The 26,685-nt window shown below is 34.9% G+C and overlaps 1 protein-coding gene across 1 annotated transcript in view; it reads left to right on the top strand.

The window, feature by feature from the left end:
• Positions 1-26,685, top strand: part of ANKS1B (ankyrin repeat and sterile alpha motif domain containing 1B) — a 407,884-nt gene that overhangs the window by 101,672 nt on the left and 279,527 nt on the right. The window contains exon 10 of the mRNA XM_031552160.1: positions 14,186-14,351. Within this exon, the coding sequence (XP_031408020.1) occupies positions 14,186-14,351 (166 nt within the window). The remainder of the gene's footprint in view (positions 1-14,185; positions 14,352-26,685) is intronic.

Genomic DNA, 26,685 nt, shown 5'->3' with positions numbered 1-26,685 from the left:
AAATAAGTATAAGACCAAGAAGGAATTCTTACTTTCCGTGCATTTCATATATAGAGTTTCCATATCAGCGTGTAAGCATATTTCATCTGCTTTTATAGCTACACGTCTTGGCTAGCATTTGTATAGGTAGTGTTCTTCCATAGACTTCTGTCCTGAAAATTCTCAATGCTATGTGCTTCAAGGGCAAATAGGATTTGTGAAAAGCTATGTTTGTGGGTCTTTGTAATGGTGTGATTGTGTGGCGCCAAAGTACAGGAATAACACTGGTGACATTGAGGGATGGTCTATGAGGAAGTGCTGTGCTTGTTGGTATACTCCTGGCTCTCATTTGAGCAAAGTTGTAAGAAGCAATTTGAACAGTTTGTCAAGGGCATTTATTTACTTTATTTATTGGTTAAGGGGTGCAAGGTGAGTGGGAAGAAATAAGTAGAGGTAGAACATTCTTGTTTGCCCATTAATAGAATTGTATCTTGTCTTTAACTTCTATTCCACAGTGCTGGTTAGTTTAGTATTCAGCTTCTAATATGTTTTTTCATAAAGCAACATACAAATGTACTATCATTTTCTTTGGAATAAAACAGCATACTCCAAAAGAGCTAAATTCTGTAGTTTCCACTCCATTTTCTTTTTTACTCTCCATATTTCTCTGCTAAACAGGTGAAGTTAGCAGGGCTTGACGTACAAAGATAAATACAGAACTGTCTGTCATGTCAGAGAGATGAGTGGTACAGAGTCCTGTGTGAACACAGCAATATTATGTGTTTAAAATAAGCAATCTGCACACTTTAGTCTTGACAGCCATGCCAGCATATTTTCCTAATTGTGATATAAAGTAATTGTGAGATAAGGCAGGTTTAGCTATGTCCCATTTAGGAAGCTGCTGGATCAGCTTGACTGCATTGTCTCTTGAATGTGTTATATGTATAACTTAAAACCCTGACAGTTATTCCCTGTGTTTGATATGACAGCCAACTAGGATCACCACATGTGTTTAACTATTACAGCATAAAAGTAATGTCTGTAGAGAGTAGTGCTGTTACTACAGAAAAAAATGGAATTTTGATTTTAAACCTTTAAGCATAAAACTTCCTGTTACCAGCTGCCAGGAAGCATGCTACTTACAAAAGAAACAGATAGATATGGAAATATCTATACTGAAATATTTAAAGAATTGCACTGTTCAGTTAATGTCAGATTTTCATCTTTTTAGTAGCAATGGACAGGGAAAACTTTGCACTTTTTGAGACTGAGCTGTACTCAGAGAATTCATGGATTGCTATAAATAGGAACTCATAAACTCTTTGTCACAGGTTCTGCTGTGGAAGAGAAATTTCTCAAAAAAAATGTTTTGTATTAGGAGGGAAGGATGAGAAAGTGGACTCCATACTGCATTTATAGGTGATAAACTGTAGTGTCGTTTCGGTACCAGTGTAAATTCTGATAGGAATATTTAGAGTTCAGAGTTTGATGCATCAGTTAGTAGGATTGTATATTTAATGTCTTACTTCAAGCAGACCATCATCTCTGTCTTTTCTTATTTTTGTCATTTTAAAAAGCTGTTTCTAATGGGGAGGAATTTTATATTGCCAAATGGAGTAATTTTCCTACTTCACATGTATTTCCTTGATAGAAGCAGTTTAAAGTTGGTTCTATAGAAAATCTGACAATAACAATTATTATGTCACAATTAAGTTTAAAATCACAAAGTCAGTTTTGGATATATAAGAGATGAACAAGGAAATTAGGTAAGAAACTAACTCAGTTTTCACACCGATACAAAATAAATTCCTAGAAATGTCACTGGTACTGTCCAGAAAGAGATAACATGTGTCTCTGTTGGATAATATTAATATTGGTAAATTTATTAGGCATGATATGTTTTCATCTTGACATATTAACCCAGCTTGAACTTCTATTCTCAGCTGCCTCTAAAAATTTTTATAGATTTTAAGGTCAGTGTGAGTGTTGAATCTACTGTTCGAACAGAGTACAGAGAAGGGACCACAAAAAAAGGAGTATTTCTCCTTTGCTATTTAATAAGAGAAAACTGAAAAGCATATTTTTAACTAAACATTCTTGGCTAAAGCATTTGAATAAAATGTACCCAAGAAATTGTGTGTCATCCTTCACTTTCATAATGACTTTCTCTCTCAGTGCATTCAGTGGAAGAACATTTCAAGTTAGACTGGTGAGTAAACTAATTTGGCTAACATTACTTGGTGTTAAAGTTCACCAAAATTAGAAATAGGAAGCCTTGAGGTATTACCTAACTTATATGTTACAGAGAAAGGAACACGTTATCTTGTTTGGTGGAATACTAATTTAATAAATGGTAGTATAGATAGAGATGAAGTTACCTGCTGTAGGAAACCTGCTGTAGCAGGTGTTTGGGCTTGATGATATCCAGAGGTCCCTTCCAACCCCTACAATTCTATGATTCTGTGATTATCTTCCAGAGACCACCATTAGCCAGGAAAATTTTGGGAAACAGCATACCTGAAACGTAAATAGCCAGATTAAGATTTTTACGTTTTCTATAATATTTTCCTAAGATTTCGAGCCTTTAGGTAAAAATATGGTTATATTTTCCTAATTTAATAGACTAAATTGTGAGTTTGTTTAAATTGTATTGATGTGGAAAGAAATATTATCTATTATTTCTGTTACACTCATGATTTTCAGTGTTGTCTCTTCTGCGGTAAACTGAAGCTTCATTGGTAATTTCAGGAACATGCCACCCACACACTGAAGCAGCTACTGAAAAGTGCAGTATGTATTCTGGCTAGAAAGGATCAGCAGGTGATGATTGTATCCTGCTAAACAGCAATAGGAAATAAATATATTGGAAAAAATGCTGCTTATTTTAGTGGTATGCTAGATTTTCTGATTTTGCTTTAAGGAATGAAGCTGAGTATTTTGTTCTTGTACATAATATGTAACTACTTAATTTCCAATATAAATTTCCAGTTGCTGATGACTTCAGATGTCTTGTGGCATATTCATTTTTACTGTGTTAGTAAGTTGCACATAAATGTTGCAATCTACTAATCCTTAAGTATTTTCAGAATTGACTGGTCAAGCCTGAGCATCCTGTGCTAATGGTTTACATAGGCCTGTTTTGACTAAAATGTTGGTTGAGATGCCTTCCAGGAGTCTCTTCCATAAAATTATACACAATAATCTGGATGCTATAGTTCTCTATAAAATACCTCAAACAAGCTCTGTTTTTTGAATGTTTTCTAATGACTGACCAGCACTGTGTAAGTCTGGGCACTGCTGGTCTGTGTCATGTCTTGGTATGATCATGAAACAGCAAAATGAAATGGGAAAGACAGAGAAAGAGTAATCAAACAAAAATGGAAGTGCTGATGTATATCAGAAGTCATATGATTGATAATCATGCTGATTTTCAGGACAGACTTAATAGCTGTTAAAAATATTCAAATGAATGTACAAGTTACTGCTGAGTTGTACATCATCATGCTCCTAACTAAAACGGGGCACAGTGATGGACTGGAAAGATCTTAAATGCTGCTTTGTGGTTTGCAATTTAGTGGTACTCAGACAACACACTTTAAGGGAATGTTTGTGCTTTCAGTACAGCCTGACAAATTAAGGGAAAAGAGCAGAAAATACCAACTTAAATTGCACAGCAAATGGATAGCAATAATGCATAAAAATAGTTTTGTACATGAATGAAATTCATCTTTACATGAAAAACTTAATGTTAGACCTTCAGCTGCCTCATAACAGAAATATTAAAGCATACTCTTGAAACCCGAATACGTAGGAGTTTAGTCTACCCAAAATGTTCAATACTACATTTTGTGGAATAAAAGCCATGATAAATGCCTTGTATTTGTTTCTATAATAGTAACAGGATATTTATTTATTTATTTACTTACTTACTTATTGGTGGTGTACAGATATGTTTGATAACTGCTGACAAGGCAGTGCTGGAAATTGAGAGAAAGATTTTTTTCTCCAGTTCTTATTAGTAGGGAAAATAATGGCTTCATAGGTCAGGGAGAGTAAGTCCCTGAAGAAGTCTGTAAACTTGATAGAACCTGATTTCTTACTGAAGAAAAGATCTGACTGACAACTGAGCATTTAAAAAGAACTTTATAACCTGTTTCTGTAAATCCTTTCCTACCGTACAAAAGAGATTGTGTGCCTTGGTTTTAATGTCGTGCTGGACTGTTGTATTTCACTGAACATTTCTTCTACCATGAATATCTATTATACTTTAGTAATTTGTTGAATCAGATAAACTCTGATTCAACAAATTACTAAAGCCTGCTTAAGCATAAGCATTCCTTTTCTTAACCCCGTTTGGGCTTCCATTTTTCAGGAGACATGTATTCACAATATTCCAAACTTAATTTAAGGCTAAGAATTTCCAACAATCCCAAGCTGATTTTAATTAATTGTTCCCAGTATTTAGTAATTAATATGAAATCATGAATTGCAAGTCAAACAAAATGAAATTGAAGTTAATGATAGTTCATGTTTAAGGAAAAATGGGAAATAAGATTATATTGCTGTATTTTTTCATGATCATGTATTTTGAATTTGTTTACAAATAGAAAATGTGGTCTGCTAATTCTGGTCAAATAAGTCTTTCAACCTTCTGGCCTCCACAGGAAGACAATTCAGCTAGGAAATGTGGAAGTTATTTTTTATGGTTTTCTACCTAGAATGCTCGCAATCATTTGTATTGCTATAGAATGCAAATGCTCAGTTCACATTCTAGAAACAGTAAACAGTCCTGATATTTTACTGTAATAGGTAGAAATAACAGTGACCCTATTGCAATGTAGAGAATAGTTGTTTTTCTTTGAAAAAAGGAGATTAAAAGCAAACAAACAAGTCTTACACAAGTTTCTCCCTATAACCAGAACAATCCAACCAGAACAAACATTTTGCAGAGTTCTTCAGCATAAAGGATATACATGTGGAGACATGGACGCAAATTAAAAATTTGACAGTAACAAGTTGACTATATAATTTCAGTTGATATTATTACATCCTAGTTTTCAATTCACAACATTTTATACTATGAAAAAGATGAGAGAAAATAGAATCTTTAAGGAATGTTAAATTCCATTTAGTTCTACCTAAATTTGAATTTATCACAATTAGGTCCATAACTCTCAGGTAGTAATTTACACTCCCTTATTCTCTAAGTACCTGTAGCACACTAGTTTTCTCTCTAGTTATCCTTTCTATCTGATAGATGCTTAAGTTCTATATAGGCATAAGGCTTTTTGAGTAAACTATTGTAATCCACTTGTATGTGGAGAGTGGCCTAAATCCTGATTCATTCAGATTGGTTTTATAGAGTTATTGTTTTTTCATTGGGATGAATAAATATTGACAGCAGAAAGTTCATTCAGAAACCCATCTGGAAGCTTGTGTTCTCTTTATCAATGAGAAAGGATAGACATCTCTGATTCAATTCATTTCTATTGATTGCTATTTTATGTTGAACAAGAAGCCACTGGAATTCAGCCAGAGAGGTGAAGTAGAGGGGTGCATTTGACTACTTACCTAGCCTTAGAGCTGATTTTGTGTTAAATTAAACACAGGATCCCTTACAGAGGGTGTATAGCTGACAAAGCAACAGGTTTGCATGTGCTCCTTTCTACCCACTCTTGAGGACAGCCAACTTAACCATCTTTCTTCTGAGAATAATTATTTCTCATTCCAGATTCAGTGACCAAAGAAGAACTGCAGTCTGAATAGGATGTCATTTTCAGTCTGATTCAGGTGATTAAGACCCAGAAATTGGTTCTACAATACATGCAGACTTTTTGCATTATAAATTTATTTTTCTGGCCAACTCTGTTTCCTCATCATATAACAGTGAAAGGATCTTGAGTTTTCAAATTTAGACTAGATGTCAGGTGGAAGTTTTTTACTGAGAGAGTGGTGAATTGCTGGAACAGGTTACTCAGAGAGACTGTGGATGCCCTGTCCCTGGAGGTGTTTAAGGGCAGGTTAGAAAGGATCCTGGACTATCTGATCTAGTACTTGATCTAGGGAAGATGGAGCTTGATGGTCCATGGGGTCCTTTCTAACCCATATTCTCTGATCCTATGTTTTCTGTGATTCTCTGTAACTTTAAGCATTTACATTGGCATTTTGAAGTTGAGTTATGCGATTATTGAAATGCATAACTTAAAGCATTAGAATCAGTAGGTAAAAGAGCTTTATGTACTCTTTAGCATTTTGTGTAACACTGACTAGCAGTTCAAACGTGGAGGAAAATTGAACAGCATTAATGGAGAATATCTGCAATAAAAGCTGGTAGGACTGCAAATCTGAGGTGAGATTCTTGGATTCTGTCCAAACAGAAGTCAAATTCTTTCTTAGGTTCTTTTAAGCAGGAATATTGCAGTAAAATTATAGAAAGCTTTCAAATACTGTCAAAAATGCAGCGAGATTTATTTTCTAACCTTTATTAAATGATTATTCTATAAAATCACAACATTTTTGGTTTCTATATGCAAAAAATAAGCAATAAGTAGATTATCACACCATAGAGATTGTAACAAATAAAGCTTAAACAAGTCTCAGTACAAACTGATGTAGCCCCTTATAAGGAAATAGCATGTTGGCTAGACAAATGTTTCTTCCTCATTGATGCATAAATTATAGAGCTATGTTGATGTGTAGTCCTTCAATCTTATCCAGTTGAGATTAGCCTAGTGAAGTCAATCCTTGAAGAATTGAATAAGAAGGCAATATCATAGAGTAGTACCAGATCATGGAACTTGTATCTGCAAATAGACATGTTAAAAACTTGCTAATGTTGCAAGTTTTAGTACTTTTTTTGGTGCATATTTGGCCAGGGAACTACATAGTACATCGAGTTCCATTGAGAATTAAGATTCTTAATAGCAGTTCTGAATGGGAAATTACTGTTCTTTGAAACAACAGCGTATTAAGATTTTTCTACTATACTGGTTCATGTTTCTCATCCTTTTTTAATGGCACAACTTACTTTCTGATTTCTGAATACAGATTCTGACTTATGATATGAATTTACTCTCTCTCTGATTGCCTCTTATTATTAGGTTCCATTTTCACACTGCTGAAAATTATGCTCTAAAAATACTATGCTTTTGTAGACACTTGTTTAATTCTATGTAATTAGGAAGTGCATACCGAATTTTTCATGCATATGGGGACTTTTAAAGAATAACTTCAAAATACGCTACTTGCATTGATTTTGTATCTCACTTTCTCTGGGTGTATACCAGATAAAGAAATTACTCATAACAAAACTACTAATTTTTTTGTATTATGTCCTTCAGTAACTTCTGTATTCAGAAAAGTATTTTCTTGTTCTTTCTGTTTTACTATGGAAGCTCCATTTGAGTTTCTTTTCTGAGAGAGTCTTGGCTTACACTACTGCAGTAATAACCCTTATACCAAACACAGTTAATTTTTTTTCTCTTCATATCAAACTAGAAAAATTTTAAACATGGTAGACTTCTCTTCTGAAATGTTTATGTGTAGCTTAAATTAAATTTATTGTGTATGGCATCAAGCTATTGGTTTCTGTTGTGCAAATTTGTGAAAATTTGTACAATTTCAGAATAAATGGCATGGACAGATACTAAATATTTTCCAAAAAAGGCACAGATTATCAGTAACAAATTAGCACACTGAGATGGTAAAGCTTTCTTTGCAAAGAAACTGCTGCTCATAATCCTCTCCTTTTTTATTTTATTTGTTCTCTAGTCAAGTCAGTTTGCCGTTTGCCATTCCACGCTTATTTTCTGCTTTAGGTTAATAGAGAAAATTACTGTTTACACAGAAGACAAGGGATAATAGTTTTAAAGTAAAAAAGTATAGGTTTAGATTAGATAAAAAGAATTTTGCTGTGAGAGTGATGAGACACTGGAACAGGTTGCACAGAGGAACTGTGGAGGCCCCATTCCTAAGGGATGTTCAAGGCCAAGTTGGATAAGTCTTTGAGCAACCCGATCGAGTGCAAAGTATTCCTGCCAATGGCAGGAGGGTTGGAACTAGATGATCTTTCTAACCCAAGCCATTCTTTGATGTTATGAATCTATGAATATATTATACTTCCATATCTACCTAGATGTACTCAGTTCTTCTGTCTCCTCCAACTCATTTATTCATAGTTTACTGGCACTATAATTAACAGGAACTAATTTATAAAATCTGAGAAGATTCCAACCTGTCTGCTTAACACAAGGTAGTGATTGAAGGGAGTTTCATAACATTTTTGCTGTATTGCTTAATCCTTAGTAAAGTTTTGATTGGGCAGAAGACAAAATTTTCTTCAGAGCTGGACTGAGTCCATGGATCTTTCAGCTGTGGAAAGCATGCTGGCAAAAGGGTGAAGAGTTCACTGTCTTGTCTAAAGGCAGAATTCTGAATTCTTATTCACTCTTTAATTGCATATTTCACACCTACTCTTTCTCAGGCACATCTGAAAACATTAAAGAAGAAAACATTTATTTTATTCCCCTTGGGGAAGGCAATTTAATGGTGACTTTAAGAAAAAAAAAAATCATGTGATTCTGATAATCAATCTGTCAATTTTTGACTGCAAACTACTGACATTTTTGTAAGTCAGGAAGTCTAGCACTCTCCCAGTAAATTCTTTTCTTTTGTGTTGCAATCCTTTTCTTAAAAGGAAAGCAAAACAAAAACTAACCAACCTCTGGAAAACTCTCTTCGTTTTTATCGAAAAGGTCTGATTATATAACAAATTGAGAAATATGTATTGTGTAAAATGTATCTTCATAGCTACCTTCAAATTTTAGGACTGTTACGAAATTAAACTCAGAGCCTGACAAAAGTATAAATGCATTTATTGATCTCTAGTAATGTGGAAAGCTGTTTCTTTCTTCTTCTGACCACAGTGCCAGAAGAGCCTTCCTCCTGTACCTTCCGTGTGCTTTGAACTTTGAAACTTACTTACCTCTTGTAATTGTGAAATTATCTTCATTCATCTTCTGATGCATCACCACAGCTCCTCACTTTCTAATGATTTATTCTATCACTTAATGCAGAAAGTGGTGTATGAAAATAAAACCTTTTTTTGGGCCTTCCTTCATATATGAAGGTCTACCTATGAGATGATGAAATGATATTGGAATACTTGACAAAGACTAAAGAATTGTTTTTATTATCATACTTAACAATGTATAAATGTTTATTTTTTTCTATCCTGATTTCCCTAAATTTATAGAAATTTGAGCTAAGTGCTTTTGTGTGTGTGTGTGTGTGAGAGAGAGAGAGAGTTTAAAACCTAAGCATAAGAGCTAAGCAACTTGCAGAGAAGCATTGTTTCCATGGAGCTGAGATTTAGACTCATTTTATCTGTTTAATATAATAACCTTCATTTTACGTGGGCATTTCACTATAGCTTGATATACAGGCAAGCTGTATTTTTTGTAAACAGTTTTGTTTAACATTGTTCATGAAAAAAACAGTGGAAAAAATGGAAGGATATTTAACCTGGAAATTTCTTTCTAGTTTTTAATTGCATTTTGTTCAGCTAAACTAAGACTCATTCATTAAACCAGTTACTGCATTATGCTACATTGTCACACACAGCCATTAGCATTTGCATAAATGAAATTATTTAGACTTGCAGTACATTCTTTGTCATAGTCAGTTATTTATTAGAGGAATCATCTACTCTCTTTCATGGCCTGGATGTCGCATGCATAGGAAAATGTGTTGCATGACTACAACAATCTAGCTTCATTTGAAATTCTGAATATCTGCCAGAGAAAATTATGAAAATTCTCCATAAAATACAGTGATATGCTCCCGCTGTGAGGTTAACACTGCATTCATTATGCTCACAATGTACCCATCTTTTCAGACATTTGTAATTTGGGCTACATTAGCTAATTTTATATTGTGAAACTTTGTAAGACTCTTCAGCTCTTAAGGATTGACATTAGCAGACTTTTCATATGAAATTTTAGTTTTTAAGCAAGATACATGAAAATACACAACTGAAAGGAGAGGATAAAGCTACACTACTATCGCACTAATTGTGCCATATCGATAAGAATGCTCATTTTTTTTCTTGAACAAAAATTTGAAAAAGAAAATTCAACTTTTGTGAATGGTTTCTGAAAAAATAATGTGTCTTTATTTTACATTTCTAACAATATGAATATACAGGAAAACAAACCTCTCTTTTTTTTTAATAAACATTTTTATCAGCTCTTGGGATAACTTACTGAAACTTTATCACAAGAGCTGTTCCAGGTACTGGTCAGAAAAAATTCTTTTGGATAACATTTAGTAGTATTACAACAGCAAAGCCATGATTTCAGATGGTTGCAAAAAGGGTAAACAAGACTACTTTTAAAAGCTGTATTTTTAATACTTTGTGCAACCAGAGTAGATTCTCCAATGTCATAACCCTTAAATGAGATTACTGAGGATTTTCCAAATTTTGTAATATATCATGGAGTGAACCTTATTATCTATTCTGTGACAAATTACATATCCAAATGTTTCTAGCTGTCATAACAAGGAACATTCATCATAGTTTGATTCATGAAAAATGATTTTAATTACACGATACTATACAAATGGCTTTGGTTAAATTATTTGAAATAGATAAAGAGAATTTTTATAGCCATAAAATTGCAGTACTATTACCGCTTTGTTTCAATACAGAATAAGTCAAAATAAATATTTCACTATCTAGTTGTGGTTGTAAGTTACAATGACACAGGAAATATTTTCAGTGATTTATTCTCAGTATGTTATCATGACAAACTCACACAACATTGCTGCAGTTCAGGCCTTCTCCTCACCACCTCATGTGTCCAAAAAATATCCCAATCTTCATTCATTGATCAGAAAGCCTCTTTAGGACTTCTTTCTTGAAAGAATTCCTGATTCATCTCAGCAGGCTTTGTGACTTATCAGGAACTGTGGGACGTATGAACTGTCCCGATTTGAGAACAGTGTATTACAGTTCATAAACACTGAGAAATAACAAACATGGTAAATGCATTCATTGCTCAGTTTCATGCTAGCTTTAGGCTGGCAGTGTATTTAGGATCAATAACACTCCAAGGTATTTTAGTAGAAGTATCATAGTAATCTCTGAAATATTGGCCAGGTTGAATTTAGCCTACTATTGTGGAATAAATTCTAAGAGTTAGAATTTGATGGAAGTTCATCACTCCTTATATAAAAGAAGATATCTACAAGTGGCAGATAAATCACATTCTTCTTTTGTACCTTTATTAAAATACTTTTTCCATTAAAGGTTTTCAAGAAAAAAAGGAAAGCCTGTGTATCATACCTCAAGTCTATGTCTGTTTGCAGCTAATTAGTGATACAACCTTAAAGTTTTCTGAATTATCTGACAATAAGATCATTGAAATTGGCCACTAGTTAAACTCCTTCTAGACCAGTGTTCTTAAATTACCTTTTAAAGTATAAACACTCTTAGGGAAAACATTCCACATATTTTCTTAAAAAAAAATAACTCAAGCCTAAAATAATTTTTTTCTAATCTATTTGATTCTCACTAGGTGTTTCACATAAGTTGTGATGGCAGTTAATATTTACTGGCATAATTTATTGATATTGAGGCTTATGTAAATTGAGATGTGGTAAGTTTTTAAATAACAGGATTGAGTGTAGCCTTCAAATGTAAATAGCCTAGACTCCAAGAGGTCAACTCATTCTTGTAAGAAAAGTAAGAGAATCTAGAAGGTAAAGCTTGCCAGAAACTTGGAGAAAAGGCCTAACTCAAAATCTTGTAATTTTTGAAGATACACCCTTGGTATGGAATGCTGTTTTCACTTATATGAGGGCTGCTTCAAAAATAATACCTCCTATTTTATTATGTTGGCCTGAAATGTGAGAGTCAGATGTTGGTGGTATGGCATTAGAGGTTTGAGCCCTCCCAACAATATTCTGTTACATTTTGTCGCCATGGAATACTTGACAGTACAGTAGCAGTCTTACAGAATGGTGTCTGACATGGAAGTACATATAAAGCTAAGGTGTGGAACTGAATTTCTCCATGCAGAAAAAATGGCATCCATTGACATTCACTGACACTTGCTGAACATTTATGGAGACCAAATAGTGGAAGTGAGAAGAGTGGGGTTGTGGGTTTCAGCAGTGGCAACAGTGGGTCACCCCCACTCGTGTAGATTTTTAGTAGTGCAGCATGCAGGCTTGTGTTCATTGCTGGCCCAAATGCACAGCTAATGGTGGTGACTATGTTGAAAAATAGTATTTTGTAGCTGAGAATTTACTGAATCAAGTAATGTTATTGCACTTTTTGTATCTGTTGTAGTTTCCATGGAAATAAATAGAAGGCGTTACTTTAGGAGCAACCTACATATATATCATCACTTGCAATCACCGTATATATATTTTTATAAGCAAGTTCAGTCCTGCTGGCCAACAGTCACAATCCTTTTTCTTTCCCTTTCTGTTTTCTAGTCTTTTCTGTGCTTTTAATTACAAATGAGATACATTAGACTATTTTCAGTATTTTCAGAAGAGACCCAGTTTGCCAGAGGCCTTTGAGTAAAAGGCATGGTGTTTCCCTGGTGTGTTACCTGCAACTTGAGCCTCATATTGCTGTTTATTATATTATAATCTAATTTATATTGTAATAGGATGGACGGCTCTTATACTTTCCCAGTGACTCACACACTTTCAACCTTTCTCTCTTTTTCTCTTCATTCTGTGGAGTATACATCTTATCTTTTCAACTAAATACTTATTTGAATGTACTGAGCACAGTATATTACCTTTAGAAATTTTAATTTCAAATAAGAACTAATTCTTAGTTCCTGATAGTGGGTACTCAGTTATATTTGTAATCTTGAACTTTTTACAGAAATTTGAGATTGAATTATCTCTAATTTTTTAAAATTAAAATCAGATTACTTTGATTTCAGAAGTAAAGATTACTCAACTATAATGGAATTGTATTTCTTTAAGAGATTTTTTGGTAGAGATGAAATATCTAGGACATATGTAGTAGAGTTATTGTAGAATTCCTGCACGTTGCAGTGGGTGAGGTGAGACAACAGAACTGATATTATTGAGAAGATTGCTGAAGCTTTCAGTCTTAGAAAATAAAATCACATTACTTGATGCCTGATACTTTAAGATGATTTTATGTAATCTGCTAACATTTAACATGGATTGGTTAACAGCTAAAAAATTTCTCGAGTATGCTCAGTGCCTACAAAATGAAGTGCACGTCACGTTACAGCAACCAGAAGAGTATGTTTCTTTCTTCCAGCAATGAGATCTTTCTGTTTGTCCTTTTTGCTACATGCACTCTTTCTAATTAATGCTTAACATCTTCAGTTAGTTTTCATTAGATAGAATTCCAGATGATGTAATTATTAACTTTATTTTGATTCAAACTTAAAGTTCTGCTTGGTGTACTATTGTCACATTTACTTTTTTATGGAGTGAGTTCATAAGAATTTATTTGTCAGTGGTTTACATTCCAACCATTTTCCCAGTAACCTCTCCACTTTTATGTATCTATTTTATTGTATGATACTTGATTTATGTACAGTCCTTGACATTTCCAGTCATCCATATGTCCTATATATTTAGGATTATGTCTTTGTCTATACAATTCCTTTCTTCTGTGATAAAAAAGAAGTCACAAGTCCACTAATGCTGTTGAGACTTGATAGTATATTCTTAATGTTCTAAAGCACAGGCAGTCTGCTTGATGGGACAGTTCAGTATACCACTGAATCTTCTGGCTAATGTCTTTTTTTCCCTTCCTCAACATTTCCTAATGGTGGGGATACTTTCTATGTATAAATGTTAAGAGACTTTGTGTCATTGTTGCTGCTCATTCAAGTATACAGAAGTAATTCATCTTTATATCCTGGGATTTTGCCATCAAAATACAGCTTTTTGTGAATAAAGGTATTTATTTATATATACATGTACTTTGTTACAAATAAAATAACATTTAAACAAACAAAAAGAAATGTTATCATTGTTCAAGCAAGCAAATAATCATTCCAGTCTGTTAAAATTTGTATTTTGGCAGAACGTGACATTTAACTTGTTGAATGGTAAGTCCTGCTAGCCAGTTACCGAACCTGGTTCTTTTACCGTCACCTGAGAATTCTCTCTCTTACCTAATTATTCTTTTGCATTTCAGGAATCTTATTCAAAGAAGAGAGGTTATGCATTGGAAGGTATACCCTCTGTACCTCTGGATGCAGTTCCTTCAGAAAATGACAGCAGTCTTTGTGATTTGATAGACATAGCAGTGACCAAAAAGCCTTGTTCTTTAGAGATAGCAAGAGTATCTTCCTCAAGACCAGGTAACTCACCAAATAATTTTTTACCTAGTCTTTGGTGTAAGTGTAATGCAGTAGGCATAGAATGTCACCTGCTTATATTTTTAAGAATCAAATACTGTATTTACTTATCTCAGCATGATTATGGCTTTCATCAAACAACCATAAAAGCTTAATATCAGAATAAAGATTAATATCAAAATTCTGTAGGAGAGAAGATAAAGCAGAGGTTTAAATAATTTTATAGATAAATAGACAAAGACTGCAAAAAAAAAAAAAAAACATTAAAAATAGAATTTTTTTAAGCCCAGTTATTTGCAGTAAGCTATCTACCAACTTAATTTCTGTTTCTTAATGAAGTGCTTAGCAACAACATTATACAAGTACTTCAAAATTTAAAGTACTCCATGATTCCATGTTACATAAGGGAAGATCTGCTCCCTTTTGGAAAATGAAACACTGAAAAAGAATTGATAGAAAAATTAATAGATACTGAAATATCTTTTCTGTTTGGCAGACTGCTATTTGTATTACACAGGTTTGAACAGCAATGAGGCACAGTGATTATAAAACAATAACATTACTCTGAGTCAGATTAATGATATCTATAAGGACTCTGTTTACTCTGTTCTCCAAAATTAAATGCTCTCTTCCCTTACCCTTGTATGAACTCTTCATTAGTCACCACCTGGCACAGAAATTTCAGAATGTAATAGTTTCACTGAAAGTAATTGTATGGGGAGAGTGCTTTGACAAATGAGAGTTCTCAACAACACAGACCTATTTGAAATGGGCTGTTGACTTTTTGATTTTTGTTATCATGATTATGAATCATGATTTGGGAAATACACAAGAATGACAGATGATTATTGACTAACATTGCATTATATATTCTGCTTTTCTGCTTAAGTGGAAGCACCTTCTTGATTTCACTGGTGAATTGGAATTGAAGGAGTGAGAGATCTATATCAGACATAGTACATAAGGGCCAAAAATCAAGCCACAGCTTTAGATTCTACCATCTGAGGTAGAGTGGAGCATGACTCCTACCTCTTCAAAACACTTGGGCAGTAACAGGCTTGAGGGGATCTTTGTTACGAACAATGATCGAAGAGTAGCATGGAATAACATGCTACCCATATACCTTTATGATCTTTTCCATGGCATTTTATTTGGAAGACCCAGGGATAACATCCTTATAGTGTAGGTGCACCAAACAGACTAGAATCTGACCCAAACATCAGTATTCCTACTCATGTAACTGAAACTTTACTTTGCTGATTTTTTGGCTTTCATTATATAAAAAATTAGCAGATTGTACAGAACAGTCCTTAACAATGTTATCATTTGTCATTCAGTATAAAAAGAAAATGTCAGATTATCCTTGTTTTTCAGATTTCAGTGCTAGATTAATCACCATAAACATACTTACTGTGATGGGAAGATTGCTATACATTGCCACAGCCCCATAAATTGGCCGAGGGCGTTCATTATCTTCTTCCATAGTAAAGGGGCTCGACTGCAGAGCTTTCCACTGTAATTAGCATGAAAAAATGCTGATAGATTTTTCATTAGTTAAAACACCAGGCTGCAGAAATGTGCAGTCTAGTGAACACAGACATTTTTCAAAGGCATAGTAAGTCCATTAAAATCAAAATAAAAACCAGATGCAAAAAAGGGACATTTTTAAACCATAATATGAAAATATGTATGTATGGTTAAAAATAAACTGTGTCAGATGCCCAGAGAATAATCAAAGAAGTTGTGAGGGTACCCATCACCTCTGTAATATCTAACAGGGTCAAGCTAGCAATAAAAATGTACGGTAATTCTTTCTGTCTTCATTTTTCCCATATACCTTTATGATCTTTTTCATGGCATTTTATTTGGAAGAACATTTGGCTGTATAGGTGAGCAGATCCCGAAATGTAATTTTATTTTAAGCTATAAATACAGTAATTATCTAACTGGCATGGCTTGTAAGTTGTATCTGTAATCATGTTGGCTGTTATCTTACACTAGAGATGACCTAAATGAAATCAGCCGTATCACTCACAGTTTTAAGTTATTTAATAATATGCATAATCGTATGCGAATGTCAGCCTGCCACTTTAGTACATGCACATTTATTGCTTGAATAAGTTATGTATGATTACAGAGATCACTCGTTTAAAACAAGGATCTAATTTGCATTCCTTTTTTACCCTGAATTTCCCTATTTTTGTCTCACTGAGAGTTGCTGACTTCGATAATGCTCTTTTTTTTTTTTTTTTCAAACTGCTGTACTATGTCACGTGTTCATTTTAGAGCATGAAGCAGCATTTTTGAACATAAAATTGCATGTGTCAGTCTCCTTTCCCCAGGCGGGTGGATGCTTTGATGAACTCTCCCCACTGTCTGGGGCATTACTACCTCTTGCCAGTGTGACTGGCTGAACTCAGTCATTGAGTTCTCCTTCGCTTTACTGAGAGCAAAGGTCATTTTGGCTGGCCTTTCTAGCTGCAGAGCTGCATGTTGTAACTATTATCTGCCCTGCCAGTAAATTCCTGACAGGCTGGGAGTACTCAACTTACCAGCTCTCTCTGATCTTCTGAGGAAAATGAGAGACTGGTCTGTAGTTCTCTGTATTATTTTAAATTTCCCGAATGTTATTCCTGAACTAGTAGAGAATAGTACTCCATGGACCAAATGGCAAATGATTGTTAGGTATAGAGAATAAAACAGGAGAGAAAAGAAATGGTTTGTTACTTCCATTTCTGAAATCTTGCATTTTCTGTCTGATTGCTTGCCATAAATTAGGTTTACATCGTAAGAACAGTTTTATTTTTGGTTTATGCTGACAGCTAAAACAATGGCTTCACATTAGGATTGTCTAAGAGAAAAAAAAAGACTGCCCATGTGTTTAAATTCATGTAGAGTTGTTCTCTGTTTCTGCAGTAGATTGATAGAACAAGGTTGGCAGTGTGTGATAGAATCTCTGCCACAGTTTCTCTACTTTTGAGCTAGCAGTTAAGACTTGATAGGAATAATCTGAAGTATTGAACTTTTTTTCTGCTAAGTAAAATATAAATTTGCATTTAAGATTTTGTAAATAGATGTCAACGGTTTACGGGCTGGTTCGGCCCGGTTCCGTGACTAGAAGGGCGGAGGGATCCGCGGATCCGCGCCCCCGGGAAAAAAAAGAAAATAAGGGACCCCGAAATAATTGAAAACAGTGGCAACAATCTGAGGTAAAACAAAGTAATTTACTAAATATGGTATCAACAGAATTTTATAAGGAGAGAGAATGTGAAATTGATAGTGGATCGGCCTTACCACAACGCTGAGATGAGAAGCGCAGGCAGAGAAGCGCAGGCGAGAAGCGCAGGCAGAGAAGCGCAAGCGAAGCAGCGCAGGCAGAGAAGCGCAAGCGAAGCAGCGCAGGCAAAGAAGAGAGCATCAGGTGACCTTGCCGGGAGTATATCTCCTCGCTGACCGCAAACGCCCCTCGGGGAACGTAGCTGCTCTTCTCCTCTGGACAGGCACCCGGAACTTGAGCATCAGCAGTCAAACCCCCAGTGCATTGCATGATGTTATGATGTGGAATACCGATAATGAAAAATCATGAAACCATGACAATAGATCTCAAAAAATCAGCTTCACAGAATAAATTGATTCACAGATCAATCTTGCTAATATTTCTGTGAAGCTATTCCTGAGCAGTATCAGCATTTCTTAAACTAGACATTTATTCCACTCATTCTAATCTTCAGAGGAAAAAAAAATGCACAGGGAATATTTAACCTTGAAAAATAACCATAAAATTTTATTAGTTCATAAGGCACACATTAATATTGCCCTTTTGATCTTACAGATGTAATTAAATTTTGTGAACTATTAGCAACAAATTCATCATCTTGGATAGGTGTAAAATCTTAATAAATGTCTGAATCTCAGGGCACTGGATAATTCTAATGCTAAAGTAGACTTCATCAAGTATCCTTATGAATGCAGTATTGTTTTTTTATCAGTCAGGCCATGCTGTATTTGGACCTGTACTGTGGAAGACTTATAGCCTTAGCTTATACCCTTGGATGCTATACCATCATCTATTCCTAAGCCTCTGGGTGTCATTTCCACTTTATTTAGCAGAAATATTGGATGAAATGAAATATGGGCTATATTAAAAAAGAAAAAAAGTAATTTTTTCACTGGATTTAGTGTGACCATATATGTTCAAATCTCTTCCAGTCTGCCTCTGTAATTTTTACTGCAGAAGGTACCCAAAGGTCTGAGTGGCAGTCTATGTGCTAAATTTGTAATAATAATGACTGATATTCAGTACTACTTAAATCATTCTTAGGTCTCATTGAGTATCATTATGAAATAGGGAGGAATTTTCACACTTTATTTTTTTTGTGAAGTTGGTAAAAAGCAACCTCATTTGGGGAGTCAGTTCAGCCATGTAGATTAACAGAGGTTTCTATGCAGCATCTTGGTAACTGAAAAAGACATTACTATCCGTATACTGCATGAAAACCTTCCTCAGATGAGGGAGTTCTAGTTCAGGGACCTACTTTTACCAGATACCTAACAGAACCTGCAAGTTGAGCAGGCCTTACTGAGCCGTCTTTAACTCTGGAAATAGTTCAGCTGCAGCAATGCAGAACTCAGTGTGGGTTGCGAAATCCACTTGAGAAGTAAGTTAAATACTTAGGTGCTTCATTTATGCTGAGCTCTCAGCCACTGCATCGTCAAGGGTTCCCCAGTCAGCAGTTTTAAAGATAGCTCTGGTACATCCCTACCCAGTTGCATCTAAGATAGAGCTTCTGTCAAGGGGATGAAAATGTCCTCAGATGTGAGAGAGACTAGCCTGCAGCAGGCAAACACAAGGCAAGGAGCTGAAACAGAAAGGAAGTGCATTCATAAAGGGCATTCTGGTCATCTACCCGTCTCAATGTATTTTGGATAAATTCTGCTGTTGTCAATCATGATGTTTGTGATACTTAGGAAAATTACTTGGTTTGCACTTAAATGCCAATAGTTTGTAAGATGGACCATGCAATATAATAAATCTGTAATTAATGCCATCTTATTCTTGTAGTCTCATAAACCAATTCTTATCATTGAATTGTCACAATGTATTAACTGTCCCCAGGCTGTCCTATTTACTGTAACATAAGGGTTTCTTTTTGTTTTCTCAGCCTGACTTCCCCCTTCTGCCACTATGGTGAATCTGAAAATCTGCAGCCAGTGTGTCTGCTCACCTCTGCTTTCATTCTTGCATTTGCTGTATAACAGTATCAGCAAGCTCATACAGATAGCTAGGGGACTCCTCTTCAGAGACCTGAATCAAAAAATACCCTGGATGTGATAGCACTGTTATAAAAATTAAAATATGAATCTTCTACACAGTTTTCTAAGTCATCAAATCCTTGGCTTGGAAAATTGATGTTTGTCAGGTCATCAGTTCTGATTTGTTCAGCAACAAATCTTCACAGCACCTGTTCTGATTGTTTGGACCTTTCAATTCTCCAGAATGAGACTTAACAAACACATTGTTTCTTGTGTAATGTATGCCTTCACTTTTACACACTTATTTTCTAGCTGCATGGCAACCAGTGCAAAGTGGCCATAGGAAGCAACCTTTCTCCTGCAAAACGTATAAAATCGCCTGCTTGCCATTCAGTCTGTTCTATGGAATGGCAATAAAAGGGACTAACATGAGTCATCCATACATCATAACTTTGAAATTAATGCATCTAAAAGATCATGCACTAACCTTTTTTAAGTCCACTTACCCAAACTACCTCAAGCAGAATGCTTGCTATTAGACCTGTCTTTCATTTAAATATGCTTTTAAAACCAGAGATAGCAGAATACAGTATGCATAAATGACTACAGTCTATCAGGATACATACTCTCAATTATAAAGATTGTTTTAGCTTTGTAGAGGGAAGAGCATGATAAGGAATGCAGTCTCTTATGAATCAGAGTAACTGTGGCATGGAAAAGTTGGCATGAAAAATTTTGCCTGATCTGACACATGCATGTCTACAGATACACTCTTGCTATGGTGGCTAGAGGACTCCAGTTGGTGGTAAAAGTGTTGTGTGAGGTCTTCTATGAATGTTCTCTGTATCACAGAATAGTTACGTTGTTTTGCCTTACTTCTATCTATATGCATCTGTTTCCGTTTCCAGTATTGACTTCTGTTGAAATCTGGATGATAATTTTTACACACCGTGTCCTCATAACTCTCCCGTTCTTTGGGTAAGAATAGGAAAGTGAAGCTATAAGAGTTATAAAAAGATCTGAAATAGATGAAACAAAAAAAAGATACTTTTTAATAATTAAATGTTATATTTAGTCCAGTTGAAAAAAAAATTATTTTTCCTGTTTTAGCCAATTATGAGTCAAATTTGCATTAAAAGTGAAAATTGAAAATTATGAGAAATTTTCATAAACTGTATTTTTGAGTCATTGACTTATTCATAGTAGCATTTAATGCCCAACCATAGTGTAAGATCTGCATATATCTTTTCTCTACTCTTATTTTTCTTCACTTAACCTGTATATCTGAGCCATATGGAGAGAATTTGGCTATGGTACAGAACTTCTCAATTTATTTAACAGATTAATTTATGAAGATATAAAGATCACATTCAGAGCTTCAAGATGTAAATTTTTACTAGAACGAAGTGTATTGAAAACTGTACTAACCTTCTCCTGACTGAGTTTCAGTGATGACACATTTCGTATTTGTCATTTCTACTGCCACAGTACAGACTGCCCAATTCTGATCCAAAGCATTTTCATCTAATGCACCAGCATATGTTTGCAATTAATTTCACACGACATTTTAGTAAATGTTAGAGAGTGCTGATTAAAGAACAAAATATATAATAATTCTTTTATAATCCATTTTGTTTTTTTTCATCCATGCAAATATGTTTTAAGAACCTTTCAGAAAATATTTTTACAATATTTTTATAATGCCACAAAGATGCAATTTCAATTACTGAATTACATTCTTCATCTTAAATCATCTCCATTTACTTTGAGGGAGTTATTCTGAAGTTAGAAAGATTTTTTTAGCCTCTTATCCTGTTTGATTGTGTTTGGACATAGGAACAATAGTATCAATATCTTCTGTCTAACTTTTTCAGGATCCAAGAAGTTCTATATTTACTGAAGAGAAAGAGAGATGGATGCAACTGAATAATGTTCCATTAGAGTACAATTTTATTGTGACCTTCACGGTATTACAAGCTTTTTTTGAAACACTTTCTGGCAAGCACTAGTTTTCTTCTATCTTTCATGATATTCGTGATATTTTTGTTTGCGTAAAAAACCAATTGATATTAGTACTTTTTATTTTCTCCATAAAAAACCTCAAAATTCAGTCAGCTCAGGAGTTCTGTTTCATCCTAATAACATTTTTGTATTCTTTTATGTTTTTCTTATCATAATCCTTGGAGTACTGTTAGGGTGCTTCATATTCACTTTTTTACTACTACATCTTTTAAAGAAGCAAAGTTCATCTGTGTTTCTGGTCCTATGTTGATGTCTACATAGGTCACTCGGAAGGTAATGCCTTCTATTTATTTCTGTGGAAACTACAACACATGCAGAGCACAATGACACTATTTGATAGAGCACATTCTCAGCTACAAAACGCTATTTTTCAGCGTTCATCACCATTAGCTATACATTTTCAGCAGTGATGAATAAGAGCTATGCAGAGGTGACACCAGTGTGGTGTGCATCTCTGATTTCTGCCCAGTTACCCACTTCGCTGAAATTGCATTCTGACAGGATGTGAAAGCTGTGACCCACTTTACTCCTGGATAGTTTTTGGTAGGTGAGTGAGACAGCCTGAAAATTCTCCTGAGAAGTTAATTCTTACTTCATCAAAGTGATCAAGTGAAAAATTAAATTAGTTTCTTTAGGGTGTAAGTCAAGTTGTAGATGTATTAATCACAGAATCACAGAATGGCCAGGGTTGGAAGGGACATCAGGATCATGAATCTTCAACCCCCCTGCTACATGCAGGGCCACCAACCTCCACATTTCATACTAGACCAGGCTGCCCAGGACCCCATCCAATCTGGCCTTGATCACTTCCAGGGACAGGGCATCCACAGCCTTTCTGGCCAGCCTGTTCCAACATCTCACCACTCTCACAGAAAAGAATTTCCCCCTGACATCCAACCTAAATCTCCCCTCCTTCAACTTAAAACCATTTCCCCTTGTCCTGCAGTTATCAACCCTTTCAAAGAGTTGATTCCCGTCCTGTTTGTAGGCTCCCAGGTACTGAAAGGCTGCAATGAGGTCACCCCACAGCCTTCTTTTCTCCAGGCTGAACAAGCCCGGCTCCCTCAGCCTGTCTTTGTAGGGGAGGTGCTCCAGTCCCCTGATCATCTTTGTGGCTTTCCTCTGGACCCTCTCCAACAGCTCCCTGTCTTTCTTGTACTGGGGGCTCCAGACCTGGATGCAGTATTCCAGATGGGGCCTCACAAGAGCAGAGTAGAGGGGGACAATCACCTCCCTGTCCCTGCTGGCCACCCTTCTTTTGATGGAGCCCAGGATACCATTTGTCTTCCGAGCTGCAAGGCCACACTGCTGGCTCATGTTAAGTCTTTCATCTATCAAGACCCCCAGGTCCTTCTCCACAGGGCTGCTCTCAAGAACTGCTCCTTCCAGTTTCTATGAATGCCTGGGATTCCTCCAGCCCAAGTACAAAACTCTGCACTTTACCGTGTTAATAAAATACCCAATACAAATAGAATAGTAAAATATTTCAAAAATTTTTCATCCCCTGTCTACATCCACTCTAAGCAGTCCTCCAATTCACCAGATACAGCCAAAGGTTTCTCTATACATCATTTCCTTTGTTATTATATGTTTTAAACATTAGAGCAATTTTGTATGTGGGCAAACTTCTGTTGTCATAGAATTTCCTTACTAGACAATAAGAGAACTTTCCCCACCACTCAAGTGAGAGACTCTTAACTTCAAAACACTGTGTTAAAAATTGAGATAAATGAAGTTTAGAGAGACTTGTTGACCCTTCCAGTAAAGATAGATAAAAGTGTTACTTTTATATTTTCAGTGTGAGTAGATTGAAAAGTAAGAGCAAGTGAGTTTGATGTACTGTAGATGCTTCTCAAGCATATACTTCTGCAACTAGTACTAACTTTTTCTAATTACCTAATTTGCAAACATAGACCACATTACTAAATTTTAATAATCCAAATATAATATTAACCCAAATGTATTAAAAAGGAAATGTCAGACTAACTCTATTTACTTATATTAAACAAACATAATTTCATTTAAAAAACAGGTTAGTTAACAGGATAGGGTTTCTCTGAAGCTATGCTAATTTGCATGATCTATGCCCCTTTAATTTATTGCTAATGATGGTCCATATAATCTATTCTGTATTCCTGATACAGAGTTGAAAGCCTGTAACTACTAAGCTTCTTCCATTAGTTTCTTTTTAATCTCCTCAAACATTACCAGTATCCAAATCCTATTAAGAAACAGCACCATTCATGCATACTTCCTACCAGATCTTTATAAACTTTCAGATATAAATTAGATAGATCTGTTGAACAAAAAAATTTAGCATTAGTAGCTCTCATTCATCATTCCCTTTGAATGGAAACATATTTTCACGTGAGTTGTTTGATACTTAAGGAAAATATTTCATGTCTGTGCTTTTTTAAAAAAATAATATCATTTTTCTTCCACTTTTATGGAGTAATGTACACAAATTGGTTTGCTGCAGTGTCCATTTCCCCCACATATGTCCTTGATGAAGCAGAGGTTTTTGTGGGGGAATAAAAGGCATTATAATCATAATTAAAGACTTCTTCAGAATGCATGTGCACAGGAGGCTGAATTAAGCCACTTTAATTCTTACATATTCCAGGTTTAATGTACTTTCCTTTACAACCTTATCATCCTTCTAAGAGGTTTTTAGTATATAATTAAGATAATTGCTTCCCATCATATTCTCCTCTGGATAACATCTCTGATAACATCCTTACAATAGAATGTTATTAAAAATACTCTGTCGTTTCTGAAGTTAAGCACATGGGGATGACTGATACCACGTGAACAATTCATTGTCATATTACATACAGGTTTCCACCTGTCCAATGTGTTCATACAGTTTCACTTTCCAAAGGACTAGTGTACATTTTTTCTGCAAATGAGAGAAAAAGGCTGCTGCTTGACATATGCTGAGCATTTTCTCATGATTCATTTCTTTTTATCATTATTCTTTGAAGTACAGCTGAAAAAAATTTATCATTCACAGGAGTTTTGGACAATTTTTGAAATGAGAGCTGAAAGTATTGACAAAGTGTGTACATACTGACCAGCACTGAGCTCCATCCATCCTGGTGTGATTGCCAACTAGAACGATCTCATTATACACTTGATTGCATGCTGTCAGACAAAACCATTTTTTCAAATCAAGACAATAATTCAAAGGAACATAATTAATTTGAAGTACTCTGCACTTTAAACCTGTATGCAAATATTATTTATCACGATTCAAATGTTTTCTTTGTTAAGCAGCTATTAGTTCCAGCTTTTTTTGCAAGTAGGTTTGAGTCAGGGACAACATATGCATAGACATATAGAACATATTCCATTCTATTAAGTAATTCTATACTTCAAAATGCTCTTTAGATTATTCTGTAATTGAACAAATACAAGTAACTGTCCCTCTTACAAATAATACTGATTTAACAGATATGTGAGGAAAAATAATGCTATAAAACTTACTAAATTGCTAACATTAGTAGTAATAGCAAAACTTCATATTTCTCATTTAAATTGTTTTCATTTTATGTGCATCTGGCACTTTCTAGGGAAATATGAGCTTCTGTAATGGGTTTAATACTGCATGGAGATCTTCAGTAGGCATTTAGCTCATATTATATGTCACCTGGTGCACCTGTGATTTCCTACAAGCCTTTAATTTAATTTTCTACAAACCTTTTCAAATTGAATTTACTCAGTTTTAAAAACCTTGTCAGATTGAATCTTATTCAATTTAGAAGCCAAAAGGAAGCTGCTACCTTATACTTCATATTTTTTATTATGTTAACCTCAAGAGTTTGCGTGTTCTCCTGTTTTGCATTAGGATGAAATTGGGTCTTAAAATTTGAGAGATTCAATCTTCAATAAACAGTGGGCTTACATCTACAGTGTCATAAAGTTCAAGTACTATTTAAAAAAAAAAAGACTAAACTTTTTTTTTCATAAACAGGGAATACAGCACAGACACATCTTGAATCACACAAAGAGCTCAGCTGACTTCTGTTACAGATGAATTTCTCCACTGTTTTGGTCTCAGTGTCCCCAGTAAAGCTGTTAAATTCTGAACAACTAATCATTAGACACTGTAATATACATATCTTATCATCTAGGCATTCTCAACTGTTGCAGAAAATTATGACATTAAAAATGCTCCTATTCTCTCCTGCTCTTCTTGTACTTTTTCAGGCTTTTTGGATACTTTCTATTGAAGTTTGTAAGTTGAATATAGCTTACTAGACAGGGCTTTGTGACTTGCTATGAATGGGGAATAGAAGATGCATAGTCCACAGGTGCCTTGCAGCACAGTTGTATAATTGCCTGCAGGTTAGGGATTAGATCTGATGACTTGAGTGATCCCTGCTATTTCTGTGGCCTGTATTAAAGAGGATGTGGGTGAACGTTAAGTACCAGGCTATTATGTGAATGACTGAATCTGTACCTTAGCACGTAAGAATGTTTTTCAGCACTGAGCGTACTTCCATCCTAACTGCTTCCCAACTCCATGTCAGGCCAGGATATATTCATTCAATCCCTTCCCCTCTTCAAGAACAAGGTTGAGCTCCCATAAGACCTGAAATCTAAGTAATCAAAAGGTAGGCTTCTGTGATACCTACCTTGCAGTCTGTGTCTTTTTTCCCATTAATCTTTTTTGTAAGCAAACGCCAGGAGTTCTGTCCCAATCTAAGAATAATTTCTGATGAAAATATTGTGAAAATGATACATTTCCTCAGAAAAATCAGTTTTGATTAGTCAGTTTTTATACGGTGAAAATAATTTGTCAAAAGATTTGGAACTAGCTATGCACTGCATTCATATGTCAATTTGATGGCTTTGCTAACAGATATTGAGATATTGATATGTTTTATGAATTTTAAAGCAAACTTTTCTACTACGGTATATCTGGAAAGCGAAACTCTTGGCATAGATTCCTAAATGTTGTTAAAATAATATTTATGAAAATATTAAGCAATTACTAAAACAAACCATTTTTGTGCATAATGGACAGATTTATTTGTTTTGTTCAGTGTCAGAGATGATA

Source organism: Meleagris gallopavo, chromosome 1 (assembly GCF_000146605.3).
Source record: "Meleagris gallopavo isolate NT-WF06-2002-E0010 breed Aviagen turkey brand Nicholas breeding stock chromosome 1, Turkey_5.1, whole genome shotgun sequence".
Classification (NCBI taxonomy): Eukaryota; Metazoa; Chordata; class Aves; order Galliformes; family Phasianidae; genus Meleagris; species Meleagris gallopavo.
Note: the sequence above shows the minus strand (reverse complement) of the source record. Positions and strands in the feature narration are given on the sequence as shown.